This window comes from Melanerpes formicivorus, unplaced genomic scaffold (genome assembly GCF_026170545.1).
Source record: "Melanerpes formicivorus ecotype bairdi unplaced genomic scaffold, bMelFor1.0.p_v2 SCAF_8, whole genome shotgun sequence".
NCBI lineage: Eukaryota > Metazoa > Chordata > Aves > Piciformes > Picidae > Melanerpes > Melanerpes formicivorus.
Window position 1 is genome coordinate 6,380,343 of NW_027142360.1, and position 12,814 is coordinate 6,393,156.

The 12,814-nt window shown below is 42.0% G+C and overlaps 1 protein-coding gene across 3 annotated transcripts in view; it reads left to right on the forward strand.

The window, feature by feature from the left end:
• PIK3C2G (phosphatidylinositol-4-phosphate 3-kinase catalytic subunit type 2 gamma) overlaps positions 1-12,814 on the forward strand; it is a 240,616-nt gene that overhangs the window by 31,129 nt on the left and 196,673 nt on the right. For all 3 annotated transcript variants that reach the window (XM_068141892.1, XM_068141893.1, XM_068141894.1), the window contains exons 6-7: positions 809-911; positions 9,225-9,295. In XM_068141892.1, coding sequence (XP_067997993.1) covers positions 809-911; positions 9,225-9,295 — 174 coding nt within the window. The remainder of the gene's footprint in view (positions 1-808; positions 912-9,224; positions 9,296-12,814) is intronic.

The following is a 12,814-nucleotide window of genomic DNA, read 5'->3' on the forward strand; positions in this document are numbered from 1 at the left end:
TGACGGGTTTGGAACACAAGCCCTATGAAGAGAGGCTGAGGGAGCTGGGGTTGATTAGTCTGGAGAAGAGGAGGCTCGGGGGAGACCATATTGCTGTCTACAACTACCCGAAGGGAGGTTGTAGACAGGTGGGGGCTGGTCTCTTCTCCCAGGCAACCAGCACCAGAACAAGAGGACACAGTCTCAAGCTGCACCAGGGAAGGTTTAGGCTGGAGGTTAGGAAGAAATTGTACACAGGGAGAGTGATTGCCCATTGGAATGTGCTGCCCGGGGAGGTGGTGGAGTCATCAACATTGGAGGTGTTTAGGAGGAGAATTGATAGAGTGCTTGGTTTCGTTGATTAGATGGTGTTGGATGATAGGTTGGATGTCATGGTCTTGAAGATCTCTATCATTCCATTCCATTCCATTCCATTCCATTCCATTCCATTCCATTCCATTCCATTCCATTCCATTCCATTCCATTCCATTCCATTCCATTATGCATGAATAATCTCAAAATTTGGGAAGACGTGCAGTTTATTTAGCATATTCTTTGTGTCATTTTTGCTTCTCTTACAGAACTTGATGGCAAAAAAATACAGCTAAGTAACTATTCTTAAATCATTTCACCATAAAATATGCCAGAACCCAACTTCATCAGTTTTCAGAGAAGTCCATGCAAAGTACAGGCTTTGTAAGAGTCACTCTACTTTGCACTTAGAATTTAGTCCACTGGTGCTTTTAGTGGAAGGAAAGAGGTTAAAAAGGAGGAAGAAGCAAGTAGAGATAACCATTTGTGTGTGGGATTTTTGTTTGTCAAACTCCAGTGATCATGCTTTGGGCAGCCACGAAAGTCTGCGCAAGGCAACCACCTGCGTTCAGCTTCGACTACACGACGCGAGGAATTTGAAGCAGAGTTTGGCTCGAACGGTATGTCCTCAGCTTTTCCTATTCTTTCCTTCAACACCCCTGAAAGAATAAAACTGTAACAATCCTTGTATGTAGCAACCTGCAGCAATAATTAAGGGAGAGATTATTTGTTTTCCTGTGAATGCATGTATTATTGCTGAGCTCTAGTTGAAACATAGCAGAGAACATCTCTCCTTTGCTCCTGTACTTTTATCTACTGAGTTACTGCTGAGAACACACAACTGAACAAGGCCAAAGGTTACCTTTTTAGAGAAAATACAATTTTTTCCAAATTTCATGCTATTTATTTCAGGTGGTCAGAGAATTCTCAGTTTTTATTTGTCTTTCTAAGCTTTGAAATGTAGCAAGAATAAAAACCACTCAAAGTATTGTGTAAAATTGATTAGATCTGGATTCTTGTCATCATCACTGAAAACCAGGGTAGGCAGATAAAAGATAGAATCACAACTGTGTGTGTTTGTGCACACGTGATGCATACTTGTATGTGTATGATTGCAGACATGCAGAAATGTTGTCAGTAAGAACACGTAGTACTTACAGAAAACAATGTTTTATCATTCTCTGAAATTCAGGGACATTGCTGTTCAGATTATTTCAGTTTAATCACGGAATTTCAGGGGCTGGAAGGGACCTTGAAAGATCATCCAGTCCAACCCCCCTGCCAGAGCAGGATCACCTACAACAGATTACACAGGAATGCATCCAGGCGAGTTTTGAGTTATCTCCAGAGAGGGAGTTCACAACCCTCCTGGGCTGCCTGTTCCAGTGCTCTGTCACCCTCACAGAGAAAAAAGTTTTCCTCATATTTACATGAAGCTTCCTATGCCTCAACTTCCACCATTGCCCCTTGTGCTGTCACTGGGCACCACCATGCAGAGCCTGGCTTCAGCCTCTTGGGATTCACCTTTTACATATTTATAAACATTGATGAGATCACCTCTCAGTCTCCTCTACTGTAAACTAAAGAGCCCCAGCTCCCTCAGTCTCTCCTCAGCAGCCTTGCTGTGGATTACTGAGCTTTAGTACCACTGAGTTATGATACTAAATGTAGACTTTGTTCCCTGTCGACTACCTTGAGTTACTTCCAACCCAAAGTCCGCTGTACAGCAGAAGCTTTGTTGTGGGCAGTGGTCACTGGAAGTGTGTAGCTGGTCACTGATAGTACCAGTTACCTGCTTTGCATAGCAAAGTTTGCTAGCAGTCTGAGACTGTCAATGTGTAGGTCAGATGGCAGATTTCTAACTGAAAAAAGAATAAGTAAGGGCTTTCTTTTAATTTCTGCTATGTGCCACCATGTGAAACATAAAGTTCATTACAGTATGTCACTTCGAGTATTAAAAAAGGACTATAAGGAGTCCAAATACATATATTTGACATTTAAAACAATTGTTACTAAAAGCTGAATAATTTAATAGTGATATATACAATCCTGTCTTAGTGCCACCCTTATTGTGTTTCTTCACTGCCAATATCGTTCACTTTAATTTAAAGTTCCTGATTCTTCTTGGCAAAGCATTGTCCAAAACCAAATTGGGAACCATAGAAGATTTCATCACCAGATCACCTGATCAAAAATCATTCAGATTAATGAATTGCCAGCTGATAGAGTAAATAAGTTAATGTTTGTGTATATAGCTTCAGAAAGAGGGTGAGCAAGTATCCATCTCATGTTCTAGTACTGGATGCCTGGGAGAAGAGACCATCATCCGCCTGTCTACAACCTCCCTTCAGGGAGTTGTAGAGAGCAATGACATCACCCCTGAGTCTCCTCCTCTCCAGGCTAAGCAACCCCAGCTCCCTCAGCCTCTCCTCACAGGGCTTGTGTACCAAACTCCTCACCAACTTTGTTGCCCTTCTCTGGACTTGTTCCAGCAAGTCAATCTCCTTCCTAAACTGACGAGCCCAGAACTGGACACAGGACTCGAGGTGTGGTCTAACCAGTGCAGTGTACATGGGCAGAATGACCTCCCTGCTCCTGCTGGCCACACTGTTCTTGATGCAGGTCAGGATGCCATTGGCCCTCTTGGCTGCCTGGGCACACTGCAGGCTCATGTTCAGCTTTCTTACCCTGTCCCCCTATCACAGCAGCAGAAAGAACACATCCAGTGATCACTGGAATTAATTTTGTATTGGAGAAATTATCTGTGGTACCTTGTTGTCATTTAAATGCAAGTTATTAAGATCTATGCAGGAATTTCCATGTATTTTCCATTGGATTAAACAGAGATCACATGGTGGTTGTAAACCTTTCTGGTGTTAGATCTGTGACACGACATCCTGTATTAGGAGATGCAAAAATTTGTGTTTCCATACAGAGCTGCCAAAGAAGGCCTTGAGAAGATGTCTATGTTGGTGATTAGCTGTGTAATTATAGATGCATGTGTAAGTGTATATATAATGGAAAAGAAATACTTAACCTTTTGCAGATCATCTTCTCTGTTTCAAATGGAATAATATCTTACTGGCCCTTCTGCTGAGAATTTGCAAGTTTCCAATGTTTTCCTAGCCTAAAAAATCAGGGAGATGAATTAGAAGTATTTCATTATTTGTATGTTTATAGCCTGTGGTAAAGGTATTTGTTTACATCCATACACAAAATAGAGTGAGCTCTTCAAAATTCCAAGCCAGTGACTCATCCTCTACAAGCTATTGTCTTCAAACAAAAAGCCTGAAATATCAGCACTGGTTAGGCCACACCTTGAGTACTGTGTCCAGTTCTGGGGCCCTCAGTTTAGGAAAGATGTTGAGTTGCTGCAACATGTCCAGAGAAGGGCAACAAAGCTGGTGAGGGGTTTGAAGCACAAGCCCTATTAGGAGAGGCTGAGGGAGCTGGGGTTGCTTAGCCTGGAGAAGAGAAGGCTCAGGGGAGACCTTATTGCTGTCTACAAGTGCCTGAAGGGAAGTTGTGGACGGATGGGGGTTGGTCTTTTCTCCCAGGCAACCAGCAATAGAACAAGAGGACACAGTCTCAAGCTGCACCAGGGGAGGTTTAGACTGGATGTTCTGTTTTTCACAGAAAAAGTTATTGTCCATTGGAATGTGCTGCCCAGGGAGGTGGTGGGGTCACCATCACTGGAGGTGTTTAAGAAGAGACTGGATGGGGTGCTTGGTTGCATGGTTTAGTTGATTACATAGTGTTGGATGATAGGTTGGACTCGATAATCTCAAAGGTCTCTTCCAACCTGGTTAATTCTATTCAATTCTATTAGAGCCAATTACCTATTTGCTGTATAGAGATGTGCTATTACTATGGATGATATGTTCAGGAATCTCTTCTGAAGCCTTAAAGCTTGTTTGTGTGCTAAGGAAGCAAAACTCCATACCAGGGCCATCTGGAGACTGCCTTCATGATTCTTACTTGCTTTACATTGCATCTTGATTTCTGCAGTGTTGAGTTAAAAATATCTGTCTGTACATGCAAAATAACTATTATTTTGCTATATGCTTAATAAGTAATATGAATGTATGCTTGTAAATAATGTGCAACTAATTTTTACTTGTTTTTTCTTATACCCGACAGCTTATGAATTTTGGTCACATAGATGCTCCCAATTTTCTTGTAAATTCAGCTGAATTTACCTTTCTTTTCTTTTTTCCCTTTTGTGAAGTATTAAGAATGAGGAAATTGTCTTGAACCGAGCAGTTACAAGCAAGAAATTTGGCCTGGAGCTTTACATCACATAGCAGATCTTTCAGCCAGTGGGTGACTCTTAATTTGATTGTGGATTTTTTTTTGAGATATGAGTTCTATCAGCCTTAACCCTCTTGAACAGAAGTCTCTTATGACCCAAATTTCCAAGATGCTAGATTCCTACTAAACTTCCAGATAACCTTATGTTGTCTGTATAAGCCTTATCTTTATAATGCAGAAATACATTGAAATTTGATTTTATACTGTCTAAGCCAGACAAAGAGCTTCTGGTGTCAGAAGTGAGAATTCAGAATAGAATAGAATTAACCAAGTTGGAAGAGACCTTTGAGATCATCAAGTCCAACCTATCATCCAACACCATCTAATCAACTAAACCATGGCACCAAGTGCCGCATCCAATCCCCCCTTGAACACCTCCAGGGATGGTGACTCCACCACCTCCCTGGGCAGCACATTCCAATGGCCAATCTCTCTTTCTGGGAAGAACCTCTTCCTAACATCCAGCTTAAACCTCCCCTGGCACAGCTTGAGACTGCGTTCTCCTGTTCTGTTTTCTACACTAACATTTCATACAAGTTTCCCCAGTTAGTCTGAGGAAATAGCCTTCCAGAACCTGAGAAGGGCCCACAAGAAAGCCGGGAAGGGACTTTTTACAAGGGCTCATAGTGACAGGATGAGAGGGAATGGACTGAAGCTTGAGGAAGGGAGAGTAAAGACTGGAGACTAGGAAGAAATTCTTTCAGTGAGGGTGGTGAGACTCTGGAACAGGCTACCCAAGGAGCCTGTGGATACTCCCTCGCTGGAGGTGTTCAAGGCCAGGCTGGATGAAGCCTTGAGCAACCTGGGCTAGTAGAAGTCGCCTCTGCCCATGGCTGGGGGGCGGGGTTGGAACTGGATGATCTTGAAGGTCCCTTAGAAGCCCACCCATTCAAGGAGTCCACGAGTGCCATTGTTTGCCCAGCAGCACCTTGCAGGTTTTTCTCCACACAATGAAATCTTGAGAGTGACTGTGGAGCGCTTGTGGAGAAAATCCAATAGTCGTCTTGTCAAATGATGGCCCAGTCTACATGAGTTACATTAGTACTGAACAATGACTGCCAGGTTTGTTTTGGTTGCACATGTGTCCTACTCTGTATTTTAACCTAGCTGGTCTGTTAGAGGCAACTCTTGAGCACAAATTCAGTAAGCTGTAATGGATCAGAAGTGTTAAATTCCTAGTAGTGTTTAGAAAGAATTGCATAGTGAAAGAGCATAGAAGGAGAACTCTTATATCTCAATAACATAGTGAAAGAGCATAGAAGGAGAACTCTTGTATCTAAATAGCATTTACAGGGGGTGTTTTGCCTATCCAAGGGATGATTTTTTCAGAATTGTTCCTGCATACTGATTATCTGGGGAAAGCATGAATCTTTGCCATGGAGAGGCAGCAAAGAACACTTACAGATTTCTAACAAGAGCCTCACTTGCTTCCAGAAACTAAAGCAGCCAGCAAGTGGTATTTCCTGAAAGCTAAAAGAAACATTTATATTTTCTTATATCACAGTATCAATGCTGTTAATATTTTAAAGACATAGTAAGTTAAGTGGTGACATTCTGAGCATAATCACAGATGAGAAAGTTGGGGGAAAATAGAAATAGGTGGATTCAGACTGGATGTTAGGAAGAAGTTCTTCACCATGAGGGTGGTAAGGTGCTGGAACAAGTTGCCCAAAGAGGTGGTAGAAGCCTCATCCCCGAAGGTTTTTAAGGTCAGGCTGGATGTGGCACTGAGCAACCTGGTCTAGTGTGAGGTGTCCCTGCCCATGGCAGGAGGCTTGGAACTGGATGATCCTTGAGGTCCCTTCCAACCATAATGATTCTATGGCAGGAAGAAGAGATTTTTTTCCATTGTTTAAACACATATGTGACATTTTACAGATTGTTTAGTACCTCAAATAGGAGGGAACCTTTTCTTGTGTTTAAATATCCCTTGAAATTGTGCTACTGTGAAATGCTTCATGTTCTATTAATACACTCAGTCTTCTTCAATGCTTTTGCAGTTTGACAGGTCTAAATGAGGTTTAATATAGTGCAACACACTGTGGAGGCCAGGAGCACAGACAGAGCATCTCTTGATGCTTCACATTTTGGAAAGGGTTGCAATTACCAGACAGAAGGATTACAAACAAAAATAGTCTTTCAGGCAGGTAACTGACAAGCTTGGAAGACAAATTACTAGTGTTCAGGCCATTAGAAAGCATTTCTTGTCTCAAAGAATTTGTCTAACTGTAATTAATAACCTGCAACAGTGTTTAACCAGGACTGGTGACATTTTAAGATATCTTCAAGTAAATTATTGATCACCCCTTTACAGTAACTGACATGGCTCTGAAAGCTTCCAGCCCTGAAGTTTCTTCAGTTTACTAATAATAGCCAAGAACATGAGCAGCTCTTGAGCTGGCATAAGTCATAGACTCAATTTTCCTCCAGCTCCAGGGCATGCTTGTGACAACTTTTGTACGAGAAAGAAGAGGTGCTGCTCACGGGCAGGAGCACCAGCAAAACTGTCAGGACCAGACAAAACCTAGTGGAGGGAGACACAGGCTGTAGTGCACTGAAAGCTGTAGTGTTTCCTTTCATTCTGCACCCAGTTCTGTAAATCTCTTTGGCTCTAATGAAACCCACTCCAGGATCTGAGGTAGTGTATACCGAGCTCACAAGCCCTATGAGGAGAGGCTGAGGGAGCTGGGGTTGTTTATCCTGGAGAAGAGGAGGCTCAGGGGAGACCTTCTTGCTCTCTACAACTACCTGAAGGGAGGTTATAGCCAGGAGGTGGTTGGTCTCTTCTCCCAGGCAACCGGCATCAGAACAAGAGGACACAGTTTCAAGCTGCACCAGGGGAAGTTTAGGCTGAAGGTGAGGAGAAAGTTCTTCACAGAGAGAGTTGTTAGCCATTGGAATGTGCTGCCCAGGGAGGTGGTGGAGTCACCATCCCTGGAGGTATTCAAGAGGGGATTGGATGTGGCACTTGGTACCATGGTTTAGCCATGAGCTCTATGGTGACAGGTTGGACTTGCTGATCTTTGAGGTCTCTTCCAACCTTGGTGATTCTGTGAGCTCACAGTTTATTTTATTTTTTTCTTATTGATGCAGTTCTTTGAAGCCTGTGGCTTTGGGCGTAAAATGTATTTGAAAGTCATAGACTTAGGGACAGTTTATAGAAAATTTCCCTCCCTCAAAATTCATGTAAAAATATGTGAATGTAGTGTGTTTTTTCCCCCTTTTTTTTAATAATTTTTAAAAAAAGGCAGAGACTTTGAGACTTTTGAGATTCTTCAGCTACCTCAGGCACTTATGCACATATGCAGCAACTGTTTATTTTCATGAGTTAATCTGCACTTACCCTTGGGGAGAATTTGTCCTGTGATCTATAGGATCCTTCTGAATTTTTCATTTTGGAATGTGTTATTTTATGGAAATCTCCACTAATGTTGTAGTCTAACTAGTGTCACAGAAGCATATGGGTATCTTGACAGCTCTTCCATAGAATAATCATTCATGGGCATGAAGCTCCAGTTCTCCTTGTTTGCAGCACACATAGGCTTTATGTGGCTGGGGTTTTGTTTCTCATTTAGGGAGACAGCTGAGGCACATTTTATGCTACTCTGGTTGGCCTGGTTAATTCCCCAGCTGGCTGTGGTGGTGCAGTTGGCTTGAACATTACCATTTCGGATGCTTCTGCCAAGCTCTTCAGTTTAAAGCCCGCCTCACCAGGCTGGCCAACTTGCTGCCAAATATTTCCCTGTATCTTTTAGACAGTTGGATACCATTCCTCCCTAGCAGGCTGTATTATCATAAACATGAGCCAGCAGAGTGCCCAGGCAGCCAAGAGGGCCAATGGCATCCTGGCCTGCATCAAGAACAGTGTGGCCAGCAGGAGCAGGGAAGTCATTGTGCCCCTGTACTCAGCACTGGTTAGGCCACACTTTGAGTCCTGTGTCCAGTTCTGGGCCCCTCAATTTAAGAAGGATATTGAGACTCTTGAACGTGTCCAGAGAAGGGCAACAAAATTGGGGAGAGGCCTCGAACACAAGCCCTATGAGGAGAGGCTGAAGGAGCTGGGGTTGTTTAGCCTGGAGAAGAGGAAGCTCAGGGGAGACCTTATTGCTGTCTACAACTACCTGAAGGGAGGTTGTGGATGGGTGGGGGTTGGTCTCTTCTCCCAGGCAACCAGTGACAGAACAAGAGGACACAGTCTCAAGCTGCACCAGGGGAGGTTCAGACTGGATGTTAGGAAGAAGTTCTTCACAGAAAGAGTTATTGGCCATTGGAATGTGCTGCCCAGGGAGGTGGTGGAGTCACTATCACTTGAGGTGTTTAGGAAGAGACTTGATGGGATGCTTGGTGCCATGACTTAGTTGATTAGATGGTATTGGATGATAGGTTGGACTCAGTGATCTCAAAGCTCTTTTCCAACCTGGTTAATTCCATTCCGTTGTGTTCTGTTCCATTCTGTTTTAGTCTAGTCTAGTCTAGTCTGTTCGGTTCTGTTCTGTTTTAATCACTCTAAAAGAAGAATTTCTGAAAAGAACACACTCACTTTGAAAATACCATGCAAATCTCTCCAACATACATCTGTTCTGTCAGAATACTATAACTCATTATATGCCTTTCTTCCACAGCATGAGGATGATCAGAGAAAGTTTGGTGTGAATCAGCTGTTAGAAGACACTTATGCCTGGAGACTGACTCTGTAAGAACATTGCTATTTACCAATATTTCTGTTTGTAATTATTGCATTTGTAGTTAGCCTCCTGGCCCCAAAGGACAATTTTAAGACCTACTCAGGACGGGAATGATTCCAAAGAGAAAGAAAATTGTTTTGCTGCATTGGAATCTTATTTTCAGACCTTACTGATTGCTTAGCAAAGAAAAAGTGAAAATCAATAATGTGTAATTTTCCCCCCCATTCCCTCCCTTTCAGGTCACTGAAGATTTCATGAAAACTTTCACATTTTTCCAGACCTGAAGGCATCATAATTTTTGCATGTATTGCTCTTACAGGATTTTTAGGAGTAAATACTGTAAAAATAATATATTTGCTCCTCATTGTGCCTGTGTTTTCACAGCTGAGTAATGTTTACTTTTATTTTTAATGGAGTCTAGCTGCATCAAGTTTTTAACTTGGCACTCAAAGTGCATCTGACTCAAAAGCTAACCTACCATGGACAGGCACTAAATGGTATAGATTCCTCTTTCAACTTTCATTTCGTGTTCTGTTTCGTGCACTCAGATAAAGAAGCTGTTAACACTTTTTGTAATGGTTTTCATCAATGTGTTATGAAGTATTTTGCCAAGAATGGTAAATGCCCCACCTGTAATTTTGCAGATGGAAGAGAACAGATAGGTAGTGACTGGTGAATATCTGGTGCTTATTGAAGACCCATCTGGTTTCCTAGGAGCATGGCCCAAATTTCATTTCTGCTGAGATCAAAGCAGTCATACAGCCTATGCATGCACTACTGACTGACCATTTTATATCTTGTGATGCAAAGCATGTGGCCTTTCCATTCCAAAGAGAGCTTTAGGAGGGGCTATGTGCTAAAAGATTTTAGGTTGCAAATCAGCTATGGTCTGTAAAATTTCCTCTGATACTATAGGGTAATAGTTCTTTCTTCAGCCACAAGTTCAGTGAATATCAAGGAAGTAACAGCATGATCACTGTTTCCTGCTTGTCCCAGGGATTGGTGGTGAGTAGGAGAAAACATTTTCCAGCAGTGATAACCCAGAAAGATTTGTGTACAAGTCCTGCTCTTTCAGTTGCCTTTGTATATTACATAAGGAAAAAAAAAAAAGGGGTAGTGGCTAAGTGACAAAAGTTTGCTGTCTGCAATGTGCACAGGATCTGCCTGTGATGATATGCAGGAGCATTTTACGATGCTGGGTTGAGTGTGTGATAAAGTGGCTGATGACATTTTGAGGACACAAATGTAGACAGGAGGAGATACTCTTAAACTCACATATGAAATCATAGGCTCTGAGTTTACTTAACCCCCAGGGTTGAGTTCTTGGGGCCGTAATAAATAGTGTGATGCACAGGAAGTGAAAAAAATATATATAATTATTAAGAATTATTGTGAAATAAATTAAAATAAAATAAAAAAGAAAATTCCCAACCACATTATGGCACCATGACAGTGTAGAGTACTGGTTTATCTTGAATACAGCTGATGGTTCTGCTGCTTGCATTTCAAATATGATGTAATAGAAATTGAAAAAGGGAAGACGAAGGGCAGCAGAGATGCTGAGAAGAATGAAATATCTTCCCTATAAGAAACAAATCAGTACGAGTTTCTTCATGCTGATGAAAACAGAAGATAGGTGTTTTATAGGTGGCAAATCTATGAAATTGAAAATGTCTGCAGAAAAGGATCTTCCCATGCAGGATAAAGGGAGTGTGAAGTGAAAGTAGCAAATTCAGAACAGATAAGAGTAGCTATTTCTTTGTATTATCTATTGGACAACTTGTGCCAGTGCTCAGTCATCCTCAGTACCTCCTGTGTTTCAGTTTGTGCCCATTGCTTCTTGTCTTGTCACCTGGCATCACTGAAGAGAGCCTGGCTTCATCATCTTAGGACCTTCCCTTCAGGTGTTCTCATACAACAAAAGATATTCGTGATCTTTCTCTTCTCTAGGATAAATAGTCTCAGTTCTTAGACTTTCTCTATAGGAGTTAAATGGTCTTTAGTCTCTTCATCATCTTCATGGCCTTTCCCTCCCAGTACATCTGTGTCTCTTGTACTGATAAGCCTAGGACTCCAGCTGTGGCCTCACTAGTGCTGAGTAAGAAGGGGAGTATCATCTCCCTCTACCTGGTGATAAATATCCTCCTAATGCAGCCAGAATACCTTTAGCCACCTTTAGACATTTTTGCTACAAGGGGATGCTGCTGGTTCATGTTCAGATTCCTGTCCATTAAGATTTTTGGGTCTTCTTCTGCAAAGCTAATTTCAAGGCAGTCAGCCCCCCAGCATGCGTGAGGTTGTTCCTTTCCAGATGCAGGACTTTGCACTTCTTTTCTGCTGAAATTCATGTGGTTACTCTCAACCCATTTCTCCATCCTGTCAATGTCCCTTTAGATGCCAGTATGACCATTTGGTGTATTGTCCATTCTTCCTGGTTTGAGTCACCATCAAACTCGCTGAAGCTGCATTCTGCCCAATCATCCAGATCACTAAGACAATTAACAGTACCATGACTGATCCCTGGGGTACATCACTAGGTACCAGCCTCCAACTAGACTTTGTGCCACTGATCACCAACTTCTTGGCCTATCTATTCATCTTATTTTTAATCCACCTCACTATCTGCTCATTCAGCACATAGTTTATTAGCTTCTTTATGAGGTTGTTATTAGTGATATCATCAAAAAAACTAAGATTTCGTGATGGAAGGTTATCAGGTTGGTCAAGCTCAACTTTCCCTTGCTGAACCCATTCAGATTACTCTCTATTGCTAACTTGTGGTTCATGTGCCTGGAAATGGTTCTCAAAGTTGGTTGTTCTGTCACCTTTCTAGATGACTTTCTAGGGTCAAGCTGTGGCACAATTATGTTGAGAATGAACTTAGATTTGAAGCATCACCAAAGTGATGTGAACTAGACAGTGAAGAAAAGCTCTTGTTCTTGTAAGTAGTGCCACCCTAGTCTTTTCTAGGTAAGTCAGTCACTGATATCATTCCTAGTCAGAAGAGCTATATCACAATATGAAACAGCATCTTTGTGTTATTCTGCACTGGAATGTATGTTTGCAACATGCTATAATTCCTCAATCCTGTATCTAGATAGGGCAATAATAGAGACAGAGTAGATGGATGCAGTGGAATGGAGATGCAGTAGAATGGGGTCAACACAGGCTGTGAAGATCTGCAATCGCTCAGCAGATCACGTTCCCATATTTCTGTGTCTTCAGTCTTCACAGCTGTGATTATTTAGATTAACTAAATAATTCCCAGGGTTGTCTGTATGCACTGTAGTTACATTTCTGGCTGTAACACACAAACATTTGTGTTTTAGAGAACATATTGACTGAGAAGTTCAATTTGCTTAGAACCAGCAGAGAAAGAAAAAGAACTGTTTGAACTGGTTTCAGATGAAGTAAAAATAGTCCACTGAAACCTTACCTCTGTAACAATCAGACTCACTTTTACAGGCAAATGGGAGCAAATAAAGCAGGCAGCCCTTACAGTCCTTCCCACACTGATTTTCATAGCT